The following is a 17,609-nucleotide window of genomic DNA, read 5'->3' on the forward strand; positions in this document are numbered from 1 at the left end:
TAACTGCAACAATACACGGCATATTGTACATGCGTAGCAATTTTTACTTTCCAAACTGCAACGATACACACAACATATTGTACATGCGTAGCAATTTCTCCAGACAAGGCAGTCTGCTCTTTGTAGGCCCGGCTCACTTTCTCTCAAAAGTCATTTTACAGCCCTGCTCCAGATGGACTTGAACCGGCGTCGACCTTTTCCAGTGTATCGCTTCAGCCGCCGAGCGCCGCGCGGCCGTCGTCCAGCAGCTGGCAGCCAAAGTCGCGGGCGAAGGCGCGCAGCACGTGCGGGACGGCCTCCTCCACGGTCAGGCGGCGCCGCAGTTCGGCGCTCAGTGAGGTCACGCCCTTCCCCTCCAGGCCACATGGGACAATGTGACCGAACCACGTCAAGTCGGTGTCGCAGTTGAGCGCCAGGCCGTGCGACGTCACGTAGCGAGAGCAGCGGATGCCTCAAACGGTAGAGGGCAAGTTAACGGCAGGGCGGGCGGCAGACTCGGAAAGGCGGACGTACCGATAGCGCAGATCTTGTTGTCTCCGACCCAAACCCCGGTGTGAGGAGCCACGGATGCCTCCACGCCCAAGCTCGCGCAGGCCGAAATGGCCGTCTGCTCCAGCCGGGACACGTACCAGCGGACGCTCTGCGCAAGAAGACTTCAAGCGTCATCAGGCGTTCTCGCCGCGCCCCCGGGAACGCTCATTTCGGACGGACCTTTTTGAAGGCGGCCAGGTGCAGGACCGGGTAGCAGAGCAGCTGTCCTGGGCCGTGGAAGGTGATCAGACCTCCTCGGTCGGTGTTGTGGACCTGCGCCCCCAGCAGACGCAGGCGCTCCAGCTCGGCAGGGGGGCGCCCCTTATGCCGGATGCCGGTGGTGTAGACGGGCGGGTTCTGGCACAGCAGCAGCGCGTGGAAGGCGCCGGCGCCTGCCTGGCACCGCTTGATGTACGCCTCTTGGACACCTAGAGCCTCCCGGTAGGGCAGCAGGCCCAGGCGGACCACCTCCACCAGAGGACGGGGCCCCTGCGTCCGCATCGCTGGAAAAGCACAATGCAAAGCGCACGTAAGTTCGCTGTCACGATTGTTTGGTTTGATTTGAAATGTATGATTTAAACTGGCAAAATCCACCTGTTTTTATTAATTTTGTTTAAACAGGGGAAGCGCTTCTCTGTAAGTTAGTTGAAACATTCGCTTGTATTTGCTGGCCAGATTTTCGAAATAAAACGACCCCCCCCCCCCCCCCCCCAGGATTTCAAGTAGGACGAGTCTTGTTCAATACTGCAAATGAAGTCATACAACACTGCCCCCTGTTGACACAAAAGCAAGCGTGACGTCTAGCCCGGCCGTCAAATGTGCGACCAGCCACTTAAACGGCGAAACACTGCGACCCGTATACATTCACTTTAAGGCTATTGAATTATAAGTAGGAAGTTCAGGATGAAAAAGGATACAAAATAAAACATTTAAAAAAAAATTGAATTTCCTACCAACAACTTGTCAAACGACTTGCATCAGAAGCCTCACGAGCACCCGTCGTCTTTCTTCTTCTTCGCTTTAGGCTCACTAGCGTACCTAGTGGACGGAAGCTGTGTCTAATGCGCTCGTGTTACACAGTGAATTTGTGACGTTTTGTGGGTGGAAAAACACACTTTCGATTCTATTTAACGATTTTAAATTATTTGAATGCGGAATCCAAGTATATTTACACCGATTTTTGGAGCGTTGATGCTTCACTTACCATTGGAAAAAAATGCATTGTTTCTGGTTATAAAAAAACAGATTTCCGAACTAAAGTTAAAACCTTCATGTTGAAGTCGATCATTTTAATGTGTCACTTTCACGATGATGTTCAAGAACTAGGTTCAAGGTACACGTTTTGTATACAATACCAGTTGTGTTTTTACACAAGAACGGTCTACCTTTGAGATCGATAGCTGGCTTTTGACATTGGCTAATTAGAAGCATCATGGGTTTTCATGAAAGTATTTATCTCGGTAAAATTAGTGGGCTCGGGACAAGATGGATTCTCGAATTTTTTGTCAACTCACAAATACCGCAAGAATTCAGTAAAGTTAAGCCCTCAGTTAAGTTTCAGTTTCAAATTGTAGGTTATTCCAAGTCAAACCAGTAGGGGGCGACATTCACGATTTTCCTGACTGGGTGAGGCCATTCTACAGGGCCAATCAGAAAATAGACACGCGGGTTGATCGCGCCCCCACCCAATACATCCGCGAAGATCGTTGTGCAGAGGTGTAAACATTTAACAGCTGCTGATTGGAATATCTTGGACAGCAACACAGAGGACAGACAGACACCTCGAGACTTGGGAAGGTGAAGACTTGAGGGAGGCCTGGCTCACAGGTGAGTATACCTGGTGTGCTGTCGATGACCAGGTCGTTGTGATCCAGCGACTTGTGACAAACAGGAAAGTTCCCGAGGCAGCTGGCCAGCAAGGGCCAAGTTTGGCCGGCAAGGGCCAAGTTGGATCTGTTGAGGCAGTTGCGCATGGCCCTCAGTTAAGCACTTGCTTGTGCACACGTCACAAGACGGACAGTTAGGACTGACTGGCGAAAGGATCCGCCGCGCCCCCGACCGGCCCATCTGCCTGCGCTTGAGGACACAAAGAACTTTGGGTGGCCAAAATTGCGCTTCCGCATCCTGGTCACCACCTCTGCAAGGTGGGTGCTCTCGGAGCGAAAGCCAGTCGACACTTCAACAGCTTCTCTCATTCCTTTGACACCTTTGTTTTGCACACACACGAAATTATTTGTAGCTTTGTCACGCTGCGTTCGTTGCACCACTGAGGATTCATTGCATCATTTACAGTCAGACCTAAAGACATGATGACAGAGAGAATTTGAGAAATAAACATGATTGGGCTCAACATTGCTACGGCTGCGTAGACATTAGGACGTAAACGGGAAGTCGTTCACGAGGATGAAGATGCGAGGGGACCAGGAGATGAACACTCTGATCACCGTGGAAAACAAGTCGGACATCAGCTACGGGAGCATCGCCACGGTAACTTTTCACATCCTTCCTGATCTTTTGCTCTAGCCCTAAGCATCTAGCTGGGCCATTGGGGTTTGGAGGGGGGCGCTGCAAAACATTGGCCCCGTCATCTTCCTTCCGCAGCTCGTTAAGAACAATGGCCTCTGTACGAGCGGGAAGCCGACAACAAAAACAATTTGACGTGGAACGAGACGGCCAAATTGTCCCGACTCCTGACTCTGTATGCTTTGCAGAATGCAGCCGTGCCACCGCCGCGGGACAAGAACACGTTTAGCGATGGAAGGACTCGCGTGGGTGAGTCAGAGAAGCGCTAGCGTCAATATTAGCTTAGCAAACAGGTGTGACTTGCTCGGTGTTTGACGAGACCATAAGTGAGAGGCGTGCAAGAATGCAGAATGGATGGATGGATAGATGGCAGCAGGGAAAAGAAAAGACATCCATCCATCCAATCATTGCTGTGCGCTCATCGGGCAGATTTTGTTCTGGCCTGGGAGGAGCCTCACGGCGCCAACGTGGAGGACAGCAAGGTCGTCGACTCTGCTCACAGCAAGTGGAGAGAAAGCTTCCTGAAAAATCTGAGATTCTCGGGACTCCTGATGGAGGAGGTGAACCCAAAGACGCAAGTGAAATGCTGCCTGTGGCGTCACCCGCTGATGGCATTTCGTTTCTTGTCTCCAGAGGGATGTGGTCCAGACCAAGTCCAGGATCCGTTTCGTCCTGCTGAGCGCCCCCTGGAGTGTCCTCTGCTACTACGCCGAGGAAATCAGTTTGCGCGTCCCCCTGCAGGTGAGCGCAGATGGGCCGCCGGACGGATGGACGGACGGAAGGACGCGTGGTGTCTTGTGACGTATCGCCGTCCTACAGGTGGTCAATACTTGCTACGTCAACTGGTCGGCTAGCGTGCTTCAGTACCTGGCGCTCCCCAACCCGCTGGCGCAGGACGTCCCCAATACACCGCCCGATTTCTATACCTGCCAGTTCAGGACCAACAAGCTGGAGAGGTTGGGAGACGTCGAGGGTCGTGAAGGCGGGCGGGCGGCTGTCGCACGTCCCCCTTTCATTTGCACGTGTGCGCGTGTCTTTCAGGTTTCTGGGCAGTGAGGACAGAGAAAACTTCTTCAAGACAACTCAAAGACATCAAGTGGTGAGTCCTTGTCTTCTTTTCCTTCACGTGAGACAATCCTGCTTACTGGCCGGCTGACTTCAGGATGTTTCGGTCAGCGGGTGGATGGGATGGGATGGGATGGGATGGGACAGGACGGGACAGGACAGGACGGGACGGGACGGGACGGGACAGGACGGGACTTCGCCTCCTTGGCAAACATGCTGGCACACGCACGCACGCACGCTGGCCTTGTACCAGATGCAAAGTTGAGGCCTTTCTTTTCAGCCACACAAACGGGGGTGGGGGCAGGACCGGGTCGTCCGTCGGCAAGTCAACGTTGTTTATCAGCTGCTGCATTTTTCTCACCGGTGGCGGGTGGAGACCTTTGGCTTTCTGACTTGCCGACTTACCAGCACCGGCCCATCTTGCGTCCCGTAGCTGTACGAGATTTTGGCCCGAACTCCTTACGGCTCCGTGTCCAGAAACGAGGTGGGAATAGACCGTCTGCTGAGCGAGCAGGTCTTCACGTCGGCGTATCCGCTCCACGAGGTGGGCTCGCCCCGCCCGGTACCGGCGGAAAGCCGGCGCAAGCTTGCCCTGAAAGCTGTCTCGGCTCTTTCCTCCTCCAGGGTGGATTCCAGCTGCCCAAAACCCCGGCGCCTGTCGAGTCTCTGAGGCTCAGGCAAATCCTCTACGGGTACTGGGCTCAGTGGTCCTGCTGGGCTCGCTACCAACCTCTGGACCACATCAGGGAGTACTTTGGAGAGAAGATAGCGCTTTACTTTGCCTGGCTGGGTAATTCCAAAAAGCACCAATGTATCTCTGTTGCGTGTGAACTGACGGACGACGTATTTTCACGGCTACCGGCCACCATCTGATTACTGAGCGGAGGTTTCCGTGGTCTTCAGGGTTCTACACGGGTTGGTTGGTGCCAGCCTCGCTTGTCGGGACTTTGGTCTTCCTGACGGGTTTTTGGCTGATGACCACGGATGTTCCAGCGTGCGTACAACCGGCGACGCCTTGACGCCGGCGTCCCCGTCGTCACTCCGCTGCATACAATCCGCTCACTTGAGTGTGTGTGTGGCTTGTAGGAAGGAATTGTGCAACAGCGGCGGCAGTTTCGTGATGTGTCCCATCTGTAACATTTGCTCCTACTGGAACTACTCCAGCATCTGCGTTACTTTCAAGGTTCTGCGTATCGCATCACTTGTCCGTCTGATTGATCACTCGACCGTCTGTCCGTCTCTCTGTCTAACTGTCCATCTGATGGGGGGGACTGAGTTTCTGACCGTCTGCCTATAGGCGGGGATTCTTTTTGACAATGGAGGAACGGTGTTTCTCAGCATCTTCATGTCCTTGTGGGCCGTCACCTTTTTGGAGTACTGGAAGAGAACATGTTCATCTCTGTCCCACCGCTGGGACTGCACTGATTTCCAGGACATAGAGGTACACCTGCATGACCACATCCAGAAGGTCACGTGACCAAACTGGAAAATAGGTCGGCGGAGCTCCCGCGAACGGGCCGACGCCACCCGTCGTTCAGAAAGCTCGGCGCTCTTTGGCAGGAGCGACCGCGGCCCGAGTTCACGGCCATGGCACCCATGACGGTGAGGAATCCTCTGACGGGTGCGGAGGAACCGTACTTCCCCGAGAAGAAGCGTTTCAACCGAGTGCTGACCGGCTGCATGATCATCGTGGTCATGGTGAGGCTTTGAGGGAAAAAGCAACTTGGGCTCAGTCGCTAAAGTTTGACGCTGACGCTCGCAGGTGCTGGTGGTCCTGATGTTCCTCATCGCCATCATCCTGTATCGCTCCATCCTGAGTATCGTCATCTCCAAGTCCAAGCTCAGCTTCTTCATTTTCTCCGTGAGCAAAGCGACCGAGTCGAACCTGAGTTGAGCTCATCGGGGGCCCAGAATGCCTCCAGCTGAAATGAACAGCTTGCGCTTGCAGTGCTAAGACCAGCACTGATCAAAATGGCAATACCATCAATCCAATGTCCCTTAAACTTTGAGCTCCCAAAGGGACTTTTCCTCCTGCGTTTGGCTTCATTGCGTTTTTGTTGACACGGGAAAGGAGCTGGACGCTTGTCGGAACTTGCCGGTTTTGCTTTGTCAAACGCCCAGGCCGTCTGCTTTCAGGCCGCCAGGATTGCCAGTCTGACGGGATCCGTGTTGAACCTGCTGGTCATCCTGATCTTGTCTCGTGTTTACATCTCCCTGGCCCACATCCTCACCAGATGGGGTGGGTCCGTCGCTCGCCGAGTCAACCTCTGTAGTCAACCTCTGTAGTCAACCTCTGTAGTCAACCTCTGCTGTCAACCTCTGCTGTCAACCTCTGCTGTCAACCTCTGCTGCCAACCTCTGCTGCCAACCTCTGCTGCCAACCTCTGCTGTCAACCTCTGCTGTCAACCTCTGCTGCCAACCTCTGCTGTCAACCTCTGTTGCTCCTCAAAGACGTTTCGCCGCAAGGTTTCTTTCAAAAGGGGGGCTGCGCGTAGGCGAGCCAGAAGCCGAGAAAGCAAGCAATCTGGCAACAAGAAGCCATTGCCGCAAGTGGGCGCAACGGGAAACGTCTTCCAGGACAAAAGAGCAAACGGATGATACAGATGACGTGATGTGTGTGTTGTGTGTGTGTTGTCAGAGATGCATCGCACTCAGACCAAATACGAAGACATGTTCATCCTCAAAGTGTTCGTGTTCCAATTTGTCAACTTCTACTCGTCTCCGGTGTACATCGCCTTCTTCAAAGGCAGGTCGGTGAGCCAGCCAGCCAGCAAGCAAGTCATTTCGCTTGCTTTTGGCTGCCGGCGCCCTGACTTTGCTTGCGCGCCTTGCGTGTAGATTCGTCGGCTACCCGGGAGAGTACATCACACTGTTTGGAGTGCGCAACGAAGATGTGAGTGGCACCCGGCCTGGCGAGGGGCGACCCGGCCTGGCGCGGCTCCGCCTTTCCGCCGCCAAAACTCACAGTCCGTCCGGCTTGCGTTTGCTTGTGACGACAGTGCGGCGCTGGCGGCTGCCTCATCGAGTTGGCCCAGGAGCTGCTGGTCATAATGGTGGGAAAGCAGCTCATCAACAACATCCAGGAGTTTGTCTTCCCGTAAGCACGGCCGGAACCCGCTGCCAACAACAACAAGCCGCACTTTGACTGGCACCACCGGCCGGCGCCTCCTCGTTTCCCTGGGGTTGGAGCCTTTATGTGCCTGCTTTATATGCCCGCCAGGAAGTTGAGGGCGTGGTGGCAGAAGAGGAAGAGAAGCGCCAAGGAGCCCAAAGAGCAGGACGGAGCAGAGCGGGGCCTTTGTCCCTGGGAGGTGGACTACCAGCTCCTGCTCTGCGAGGGGCTCTTTAGCGAATACCTGGAGATGGGTGAGTGGGCAAAACAAAGCGGCACATTGGCCGGCTCAACGGGCAAGCAGCCGCAGTCCAGCCGAGCAGCCGGAGTCCAGCCCAGCGGCTGGAAGTCCGGCCGAGTGGCCCGAGCCAGCGAGCAAAGGTTGCAAACTGTTTGACGCCTCTGAGTTCCTCCGCTATGTGTCCGGTATTTCTCCTTCTTTTCAGTCATTCAGTTTGGTTTCATCACCATCTTTGTGGCGGCGTGCCCTTTGGCTCCTCTCTTTGCTCTCATCAACAACTGGGTGGAAATCCGTCTGGACGCGCAGAAGTTTGTGACAGAATATCGCCGACCGGTGGTGGAGCGGGCGCAGGACATCGGCATTTGGTTGGACATCCTGCAGTTCATCGCGTACACGGCCGTCCTCAGCAACGTACGATCCGTCCGGACCCGGTGAGCCGCCGACGTGGCTCCGCATCCACGCCGGACTTTTGCTCGCCAGGCCTTCCTGATCGCGTTCACCTCGTCCTTCCTGCCTCGCCTGTACTACCGCTACACCCGAGAGCCCGACCTCAGCGGCTTCATCAACTTCACCCTGGCCACGTCGCCGCCGCGTGAGCACACCTTGGCCTGCAGGTAAGGGGCGAGACAAAAGCACGGCAGATGGCCACTGAGCGACCCAAGTTAGCAGCCATTCAGGAGGTCGGGCAAAAACACCAAAGAAGACAAGGGAGTCTGACCTTGAAGCTGTCTTCCTCACTTCTATATTGAGATATTTGCTACCGACGACAAGAACTGGCCTCCTTTTCAAAGTAGCAAAACACTCCCAATTGCAAGGGAGCCAGCCGGAAAAGTTCCCTGACTGGCTGCCTGCCTGCCTGGCTGCCTGCCTGCCTGCCTGCCTGCCTGCCTGCCGGTGGCTTCCTGACACAAAGCTCGTCTTTAGGTATCGCGGCTTCAGAGATGAAAACGGCCAATACCTGCCCGAATATTTTCACCTGCTCGCCGTCCGACTCGGCTTCGTCATCATCTTTGAGGTCAGTGTCTCTTTGTCGCCATCGTTAGCGTCGCTGGCGCGTAGCCAGCTAGGCCAGCGCCAAATCATCGAGTAGCGTCGCCGGCGGCGTTTGAACGATGTGAGCCCGTAGCCATTTGGTCGCTGCCCCGTTTGCTCCATTCCCCAGCACGTGGTTTTCCTCATCGGCCGCCTGATCGACTTGATGGTTCCCGACATCCCTGAGGAGGTGGAGCTCAAGATGAAGAGGGAGCACTACATGGCCAAGGAGGCGCTGGCCGAGAACCAGGTAGGGCGCTTGCCGTGGTTGGATGGATGGAGGGAGGGAGGGAGGGAGGGAGGGAGGGAGGGAGGGAGAGAGAGGGATGGATGGATGGATGGATGGATGGATGGATGGATGGATGGAAGGCGGCCTTTTGTTCCTGATGTGGCCTTTGGCGCAGGCTCTGGGGAGGACCATGATTCCCGTGCAGATGAGCGATGAGTGCGGTGAGCCTCGGCAGCGCAAACTTCGCCCCTCGGCGCCGCCGCCGGACACGGTGATGAGGACCTCAGACGAAGCGGTCAAGCCGCCGGGGAGCTGCTGCTGAAGACTTTTCCTAGGACATTTAGGACGTTGTGTAGTCGTTAGAGTAGGCCTCTTTGGCGTGGCGGAGATGTTGGCCGGGATACTTTGGCCATCGCTGTTGCTCCTGCCAGACGAGCGAGATTGGGCGCCACGATGGAAAGAGACGTTTGAAACCATGTCGGTTGTTGACGCGTGTAATGATGATGATGATGATGATAGCAGCTATTTTTAGAAGGCTGAAAATGCAGCAGTGCTTATCAATGTGATTCTTTTGTCGTCTGCTTTTTCCCACTCCAATGACTGGGGGGGATCAAAACATATTAGGTGAGGGCAACGTTCTAAAAAGAGGAGATGAATGCCAGGTAACAAGTGAAATGTTGCGCTCGCTCGTACTTTATTTCTTTTAATATCTATTCCCTTCATTTGCTGATTTATTCCTTTTTGTTAGTCACACGAGCCATTCTTCAACTATACGCTGAAATACGTTTCTGCTCAGTCAGGCACGAGGATAAAATAGTTCTTTGAAAATGACATCACAGTCATGCATCAATGACGTCTCGGCTCAGCTATTTTGGAGGTGCGGCGATGTGACGCTTACAAGCTGAGCCCAAGGCACTCTGCTGTCATTTTCAAGCGACGCAAAATGGCAACCGCCGACCGAGATGGGTGGAAAAAGTGCCAGCTATTATCAGCCACAAATGTAATATGAATCCGATGGCTCTCTAGAGCCTTGTCAACAAAAAACGTGTCTTGACAAGAGGGTACCATTAGTCGTATGTTTGATTTTTTTTCAACCAAACTTTATTGAAAAGCTAACTTTGACAAGAAAAAAAGCATTGAAAACGCGACACAAAGAGCAGCCAGAGTGATTTGAAATAAAAGATTGAAATCAAGACGAGCGTGGAGGAGTTTGAAGAGCGCGCGCGCACACAGACAAAAGCTCACGCACACGCGTATTTTCGAGACTTAGTGGAAGGAAGGGCGGGGTTTGTTTTGAACTCGAACGCTCAGCAGCAGTCACTGGGGAAGATGGCGGCCGCGGTGACTGGCCGACGCTCCGGAAAGGCGGCGGCGGCGGCGGCGCACACGGCGGCGGATCCGGCGGCGGCCCGGACATCTCCTGTACTCGGAACCGCGTCGGCAATCCACCGCAGCAGCGAGCCCAGTCGCCGCTCATGCTCGGCCCGGTGGCGCCGGAGCACAGAGGCCGAGCGGAAAGGCGGCGGGCCGGCCGGCAGGGTCGCGGCGGCGGCGGCGGCGGACGCCCGCGCGCGGCCATCAGGTGAGCGTTGGACGTCGTTTTGCTCCACTTTCCACATTGACAACTTGACTCGCGTGCTCTTCAGCCATGTTGATCTCGGTTGAACTTAACGGGACTTGTTGGGACTTGATGGGACCCGAAGCGCTTGAGTAGGAGGAGTCCTTTCACTCTTGATTCCAACTCCCTCTGACCGTGTTGACAAGTTGCTTGACAAGTTCTCCCGAGACACTCTCTCTGTAGTGTCGAGCTATGTGTGCTTGATTGAATTGACGGGAGTTCAGTCACATTCCGCTGATACGCTCAACAAATATCAAGCAAGTTATCCAAGCATCATGCAGCCATTTGATTTTTTTGCAGAGCCGGATTTGGACTTTGCTGCGTCTGATTTTCAAATTTTTCTACCTTTTGCAGACTTTTCCTTATGTCTTTGTCACTTGCGGAGGCTCGTTTTGCTTACGGAGCATGACAACGTTAAATTTAAAAAAATACATAAGGACAGATCAAATTGGGTTTTTGTGCATCGGTGTAATGGTTCCTACCTGGGTCAAGTACCGATGAGCTCCTTTGTCCCACGCGCGGCGTCATCTGCCAATACGAGACGTTCAGAGTCAATGTGAGGAACCAAGTGAGATGGGCTTCTGCGCTTGGCTACAATGCAGAGCTGGAAGCCGTTTCAAACCACTCAAGTCTTCTTCTGTGTTTTGTGCTCGTGCACGCTCAGACGTGTTTGTGTGTCCGAGCGCCGTGCACAAGTCAACAGAGGGCTCGTCTTCAGGTCCCAACCCGACGCGCAAGGTGAGTCCGAGCCAAAGTCCGGTGAGACCCGTGGCCGTTCTTGCGTTATTTTCTTTTCCTGCTGCGTCGCGTACGTCGCAAACGGGTGCGTAAGCGTCAATGTTTTCCTTTTGATGGAGCTGTCCATGTGCGAGGAGCGGGAAGACGTGAGGAGGCGCGGCCTCCGCAAGGACGAAAGCGGCTCGCCCCAGCGCGGCCAAGATTCGGTAAGTCCTCGCTGCTGAAGCAGAATGAGACTTCAGAACGAGAGTTGACGTCTTCCAATTTTGAACGTTGCTTCCAAGGGACTGCTCTTGTCCACGTTGCAGGGCGTCCTGTCTGACTCGGAGAACGAGGAGCCCGTGTCCATGCGCATCAGGAGGTTCTCGGCCTTTGTGAGAAGGAGCCGGACTTTGTCGGGCGTCGCCAGGTGCTCGCTCTCTGGCGCCCCCCTGGCCGGCCGGCCAGTTGGCTGGCCCATGCTCGCCCGCCTGGACCTCATACCTCTGTCCGTCTTCCTCAGTGGTGTGCAGAGAAGTCGCAGCTGCACGGAAGCCGGCGACAACGTGCGGGGGAGAACCAAGGGGGACGCCGACGTGGTTCGGCTCTCTCGCCCCCAAGTGCCATCGGAGTCCGCTCAAGACCTGGCCTCCTGCCGCGAATGTCAGGTGACATTTTATTTGCCTCGTGACCTTAACGTCGTCCGAGTCCACATGTCACGCCGTCCGAGTCCACGCGTCACCCGGCGGTGCGATGTGCTGTAACTCTGCGACGCTGCCGTTGCAGGCGGGGGCGGCTCACAGCTTCACGGCCGGAATCCTCCTGTCGTCAGAGAACAGTCGGTCGGCCTCGGCGCCCGTCGGCGGCCCCGACCGGCGGCTGGCCCGGCGCGGCGGCGTGGCCGCGCCGCCGGCGGCCGCGCCACCTGAGCGCTCGGTCAGCCCCGAGAGCAACGACAGCATCTCCGAAGAGCTCAACCATTTTAAGCCCATCGTGTGCTCGCCCTGCACGCCGCCCAAACGGCTGGCGGACGGGCGCCTGCTGGAGCCCGCCGTGGTCAAGTCCACGCCCCGGAACCTGACGTGGCGCCTGCACAAGCCCACCAGCTACGAGGCCAGCCCCGCCGTGCTGCAGCGCTGGCGGCAGATCGAGCTGGACCGCCAGAGCTTTAAGGTGAACTCCAAGGGGACGCTGACCAGCCCCGTCACGGACATGCTGGAGGCCGGCGGCGCCGTGCCGCCGCCTTCCAACAACAAGCGGAAGCTGCTCTTTGATCCTCCCGGCCCGGATGGCCGCTCCCTCAAGATCCGCGTGCCCGCCGTCCGCTACTGTGGCGACTTTCCCTCGCGCGGCAGCGATGCTGAAATGGAGTCGGGGGCCGGCGTCGGCGCCTTGTTTGGACGCAGACATTCCTTCTCCCCGTACGCCCGCGGCTCAAGCTTCCAGTCGTGCAAGCTGGCGGCAAAGGGCTCGTTGAGCCCCCGCAAGGAAACGGCTGCCTCCAAGCGAAGCAGGACGACCAAACACCAGGACGCCGACGCTGCCCCCCGAGTCTGCCAGGAGAGGAAGGACCGGGCTTTCGCCCTCAAGCTGCAAAGACAGTTTGAGAGGGAGCGCGCCCCCACGGGGGACAAGTATTTCCTCCGCTCCTGGATGGCCAATCACAGCCGCAGGAGGCTCGGCCTGCGACGCTCGCGCCGTATCAACCAGCAGCGTTAGCTGACGCCGTGATGTACTTTGAGGGCGCCGCTGTCGCGGCAAAAAACAAAACAAAACAAAAAACAGTTTTTGTCAATGAAGAATGTACAGCGATCAGGATGGGGCCGAGGAGGATTCGAGCAGCTATGCGACAATAGTGCAGTATTTCAAACTTCCTCGACACCAAATATTTTAGTTGTGATTCATGGAAATACATTTAGTGGAACCCCAAAATTTGAACTTCGCGTAAACTCATTTACTAAGGTGAAGCGAGCCAATGATTTCATTCATTCATTCATCATCTTATCCTCACCAGGTTGGCCCCGAAGCGGTCGCCAGCCAATGGCGGGGCACACGTCGACAAATGGCCATACACGCCCCTACTCGCGCCTATGCTCATTCGACGACTGCGCCCACGCCGAAGCGCAATTTATAAATAAGGTTTACTTCACCTGAAGAAATGTCCTTGCATGAAGTGAAAAGTTTCAGGTTGCGCTGTAATTGTTGTTGCTTTTTCTTTCATGAATCAAAATGAAAATGTTAGATGGGGTGGAGCACCCACCCCACCCCCCACCACACACACACACACATTCATTCATTTGATGTTTCTTTTTTTCCAGTGTGCAAAACTTCTCTATCAATACTCTCATTTCCTGCACATTGTGAATTTGTTTTTGTTCCAATGAGTTCACCTCCTCAGCTAAAGGGCTCCTTTTCTCGACACAAGCCAGCTTTAATGTATTTTCTATGACGAAACGATTATTATTTATGGGCGTGTTTGGAAATACTCTCTAACTCAGTGTGCAAAATAATTAAGCGGAGCACGAGGCTCCGTGCGACTGGTGAAACGGTTGGCAAACCAATGGGAGCGGAGCGCACTCTGCCTTTCCTCTGAGCGTCAATTTCCCTACTCTCCTAAAGTTTGATTGCCATGATACTGTACATTTTCGAGAGGAGCTGCGTTTGGCTTGATGTAGCAGAGTTTGGCTTGCCAAATCAAACTGACGTTTTGTACGAATGAGCAAGACAACTTTATACATAAAAGTCAAATAAATAAAAAAATTGGGCAGGCAGCAGCGATTCATATTTGTGCTCATCGAGCAAATGCAAGTTGAAATAAAACTGGCAACAATACAAGTGACTGGAAACATAGTTTAGAAATCACGTCAATGTTGACGTCGGACCATCAAGGCGACGTCCCAAGAGAAATGTCGTGAGGGATGTGCTCTCAAATGGAAGAAACGAGCAGTTGACTTTGATTATGTCCAAATGTGACACACATCATCATGAGGTTACTGCAGGTTAGGGATACTACAGCGAACCCGCCTAGAAGTACACGACAATTTGTGAAAGAAGAAGACGAAAAAAAACATGCGTACGTATTCGTATGTTACAAGATTTATGGACAGATTTACTTCTTAATGCGAATAAAAGGTTCCCAGTTTACCGCGTCGTGGCTTCATGACATCTCACGTTTGTGGTTATGTTCCGACCAATCGAAAGCAGCCAGGTCAGTGACGGGGTAACACTATAGAATTAGGCCTTTTCTTTGAAATACTATATGTAGGTAATAGGAACTTTGTATCGTGAGCTGTGAGCCACACTCCAGAACAGTAGGTGGCGGTAATGCTCCATTAGGTTGCCGCAAAGAAGAAGAAAGAAGCAGCACAGCCAGGTCAGCGTTGTTTGGGGCGGAAGACAAAATGGCAGCTGCGCGCAATGGAAAGAGTGGCCTCTTAGAGAAAGTGAGTTTGTGCGCTCATGTCTTGCATTTATTTTGTTTTCTTGATCGTGTCGTCCCGCCCAGAGCAAAATCGGATACAATGGTTGTTTGAGAGGCAGAGAAGTGCCACACGAGCTAACATGCTAACGCTGAATGAAGGCTCCTCGAATGACTTCTTTTGAACAGCGGCGGCCTTTTGGGTTTTTCTCTCCACGCTGTCATGGCAAAGTTGAACGTGTACTACTTCTTCTTCACGCTGTAATGGCAAAGTTGGAAGTGTACTACATCGCTCTAGAATAAAATCTAAGCGACGAGGGAAACTGCTGAAGACGTCAAAAAGGAAGGTTCAGAGCACCAGGCAAAAGATAGAGCCCTTTTGTCAAATGAACACTTTTTTTCTGATTAATCAGTTACAACAATTGATAGGCCTGAAATTGTCAATCTTGATTCGAGCCACTCAACAGGAAATATTATACAGTTTCTGTACCTCCGTTATGACATGACAGAGCATTTTCTTCAAAGTCAGTTTTTTACATAGAGATGGACATTAAAAAAATCCTATATCTGATTCATAAAAAATGTTAACAGATTAGGACATTAAAAAAATCCTATAGCTGGTTCATTAAAAATGTTATCAACAGATTACTCATCAGTTGCTGCTAGGCGTGAACAATTTCAGGAGAAGATTAAATAGTCACGTATATTGTTTTGACAGATATTCCCATCGTGATTTGAGACCCCCCCACACACACACACTAAAATGCCCGAAAATGACACGATACTATCAAAGAGATACGGGTGTAATGACGTCGAGGGGCTTTGTTTCAGTGGAGAATCGACGAAAAGCCAGTGAAGATCGACAAATGGGACGGTGCCGCGGTCAAGAACTCTCTGGATGATGCAGCTAAGCAGGTGGGTGTCTACTACCAATTGTCTACTTGGACCCAGGTCCAATGATGGAGCCCTGTATGTCATTCAATGAGATACTTTCTGCAGCTCTCGAAATAGATCAGAAACCTGTTTTATATATATATATATATATATATATATATATATATATATATATATATATATATATTTATTTATATATTATATATTATACGGACAAAAAAAGCCAAAGTATCTTGTGGAAAAGTACCATTGGGAATAGCTACTTAAATAAGTGGAGTCAAAATGCGCTCTGCAAGAACCAAGATGGTTGGAAGGATAAATGACTAGCATCCAAACAGTAAATGCTATAAAACAAGTCTCATGCCGAGTGAAAAATGAGGCTAGCGTCCAACATGTTCTTGTCAAGAGAAGTTTGGGGTACGCTGAAATTGTGCCGGTCGCGTGCGCAGGTGCTGCTGGAGAAGTACGGCTACGAGGAGCACTTCGGTCTGGTGGACGGCCGTCTGGTCATCTGTACGGTCTCGTGCGTCTTTGCCATGGTGGCCCTGGTCTGGGACTACCTGCGCCCCTTCCCCGAGTCCAGACCCGTCCTGGCCTGCTGCGTGGTTTCATATCCTTCGCACTGTGATGTGTCGCCTTTTTTCACGTTAGGCAACTGCTCCATTTCACCTCATTTCTCAACTATGTTCATCTGTACCACAAGAATCGCGCGCAATGGCATCAGGTGGTTTTTCTCGTAGCTTTGGCTTAGGTGAGGGCGAGTGAAACCAAAGACGGGAAACGACACCCGGCTCTCGCCCTCTCGGTCAGCAAGCTACGGATGCGACATAAGCAAGATAGGAATCGCTCGCTCGTTCGGCCCCGGTGGAAACGTCGGGTCCAGTCGTGAACGTACTCCTTAACGGAGGCCCTCACCTACTTCATCATGATGGGGATCCTGACGCTGTACACGTCCTACAAGGAGAAGAACATTTTCCTGGTGGCCCTCCAGAAGGACCCGGCCGGGATGGATCCGGACCGCGTGTGGCAGCTGGCGTCCTCGCTCAAGCGGTAAGCGTACTCGGAGCACGTCGCCTTGGGGGCTGGGCTCACGGCTGTCCTCCCGCCGGCAGGTTCGATGACCAGTACACACTGCGAGTGGCCTTTACGGACGGCGAGCACAAGACGTGGTTGGAGAGCCACATGACCTCGTCGGTGGCGTCCTTCTTCGACGGCAACGGAACACTGGCCATGGACCGCTTTGAGAAGTGCGTGTCGGCGCTTCATGACGCGCTGGCCGCTGACAAGAAAAGCAAATAAAAGTGTCTACTTTGTGATCGATCAGTGACACTTCCCTCTCAGCCTTCCTGTTGTCATCCAAAGGAACGGTGAACCGATACATTTGGCATCAGGTTGGCTGCAGGAGTTGCCAGAACAATGCTTTTTTAAAGCATGAGTCTGCCTAACGGAGTCCGAGCCGGGTTTCCTGTCGGGGTTTGCTCCCTTAGCCTTTTCGTTCCAGACGATACCCACAAGGCAGCAGGGGTGCTATTTCCCCCATAGCTGGGACAGTGGTTAGCGGGCGCCAGGGCAACCACACGCCGGTGGGCCTGTACGTCACACCTAGGGGCCCACTGTTGCTCCCCCGATCGATCCCCTGCAATTTGGCCTGGAGCCGTGAGGCACCCAGTTACCATGTGTGGCCACGAGGATGCATGCAGAAGTCTTGACGGTGGAGAGGCTATGTACCGGCTGAGGAGACTTACGCACTCGGCTCCTCTTTTCGCCCCCCGGAAACGGGGCTATCCGGCGGCAGTAGCTGAAAGCAGAAGGTAGCAAGCAGGAAGAAGCATGCAACATGCACTAACTACGAGCACTACTACTCCAACACCACTGCACTTCGCATCACAACGCTGTAGTGGACTATGAGCAATGGTAGAGCAGCGCAGGCTCATCTCCAAGCTACTAACGAGCACATCTACGCTATGTGGTCCAAGGATGAGCCTGATTGGTCTCCTGGGTCCTGTTGTTGTTCCATCTTCTTCCTTGGGGGATGGTGATGGAACAAGCATGCTTTTGCCATCCAGTGACCGACCGCTCACCCTCGGGAGTCCATTCATGGCCGAGCGAGACAACACGGCGGGCGCCGGTCAGCGGACGTAATGAAGCTTTCTAAAGTTTCAAATGCAGACGAGTTTTGCGAAGAAAGCTTCTAAAAACAACGCACGGTCTACGATTATTGGATTTAT

At 53.5% G+C, this 17,609-nt stretch overlaps 4 protein-coding genes across 13 annotated transcripts; 3 read left to right on the plus strand and 1 right to left on the minus strand.

Annotated features, from left to right (window-relative positions):
- Window positions 1-23: 23 nt before the first annotated feature.
- lipt2 (lipoyl(octanoyl) transferase 2) lies at window positions 24-1,564 on the minus strand. Its single transcript, XM_037266876.1, has 4 exons — window positions 1,485-1,564; window positions 712-1,034; window positions 514-640; window positions 24-451 (listed from the first exon to the last, which is right to left on the minus strand). Exons 2-4 carry the CDS (start codon window positions 1,030-1,032, stop codon window positions 213-215), a joined length of 687 nt encoding a protein of 228 aa, XP_037122771.1. The 5' UTR covers window positions 1,033-1,034; window positions 1,485-1,564; the 3' UTR covers window positions 24-212.
- ano7 (anoctamin 7) lies at window positions 936-9,927 on the plus strand. 7 transcript variants are annotated; one of them, XM_037266830.1, is made up of 24 exons: window positions 936-1,060; window positions 2,290-3,018; window positions 3,243-3,303; window positions 3,484-3,614; window positions 3,688-3,795; window positions 3,874-4,010; window positions 4,096-4,153; window positions 4,553-4,663; window positions 4,744-4,909; window positions 5,023-5,113; window positions 5,206-5,302; window positions 5,417-5,560; window positions 5,680-5,817; window positions 5,882-5,980; window positions 6,256-6,358; window positions 6,759-6,870; window positions 6,959-7,013; window positions 7,120-7,217; window positions 7,341-7,486; window positions 7,679-7,884; window positions 7,954-8,087; window positions 8,398-8,488; window positions 8,636-8,755; window positions 8,910-9,927. In XM_037266830.1, the coding sequence occupies exons 2-24, from the start codon at window positions 2,935-2,937 to the stop codon at window positions 9,054-9,056; spliced, it is 2,637 nt and encodes an 878-aa protein (XP_037122725.1). In that variant the 5' UTR covers window positions 936-1,060; window positions 2,290-2,934; the 3' UTR covers window positions 9,057-9,927. The 7 variants fall into 7 exon arrangements, with proteins under 7 accessions (XP_037122725.1, XP_037122724.1, XP_037122727.1 ...); XM_037266829.1 differs by having other exon boundaries at window positions 977-1,060; window positions 2,106-3,018; XM_037266832.1 differs by having other exon boundaries at window positions 1,034-2,675; window positions 2,824-3,018.
- On the plus strand, window positions 9,073-13,840 carry rnf169 (ring finger protein 169). Of its 4 annotated transcripts, none has more exons than XM_037266846.1 (6): window positions 9,073-10,316; window positions 11,017-11,090; window positions 11,204-11,296; window positions 11,375-11,499; window positions 11,593-11,737; window positions 11,856-13,840. In XM_037266846.1, exons 1-6 carry the CDS (start codon window positions 10,064-10,066, stop codon window positions 12,786-12,788), a joined length of 1,623 nt encoding a protein of 540 aa, XP_037122741.1. In that variant the 5' UTR covers window positions 9,073-10,063; the 3' UTR covers window positions 12,789-13,840. The 4 variants fall into 4 exon arrangements, with proteins under 4 accessions (XP_037122741.1, XP_037122743.1, XP_037122744.1 ...); XM_037266848.1 differs by having other exon boundaries at window positions 9,074-10,316; window positions 11,210-11,296; XM_037266849.1 differs by having other exon boundaries at window positions 9,075-10,316; window positions 11,399-11,499.
- A 523-nt stretch (window positions 13,841-14,363) lies between these two features.
- On the plus strand, window positions 14,364-16,703 carry spcs2 (signal peptidase complex subunit 2). The gene is made up of 5 exons (XM_037266875.1): window positions 14,364-14,512; window positions 15,319-15,402; window positions 15,831-15,991; window positions 16,297-16,431; window positions 16,494-16,703. The coding sequence occupies exons 1-5, from the start codon at window positions 14,471-14,473 to the stop codon at window positions 16,678-16,680; spliced, it is 609 nt and encodes a 202-aa protein (XP_037122770.1). The 5' UTR covers window positions 14,364-14,470; the 3' UTR covers window positions 16,681-16,703.
- The last annotated feature ends 906 nt before the right edge of the window (window positions 16,704-17,609 follow it).

This window comes from Syngnathus acus, chromosome 13, assembly GCF_901709675.1.
Source record: "Syngnathus acus chromosome 13, fSynAcu1.2, whole genome shotgun sequence".
In the NCBI taxonomy this organism is placed as follows: Eukaryota; Metazoa; Chordata; class Actinopteri; order Syngnathiformes; family Syngnathidae; genus Syngnathus; species Syngnathus acus.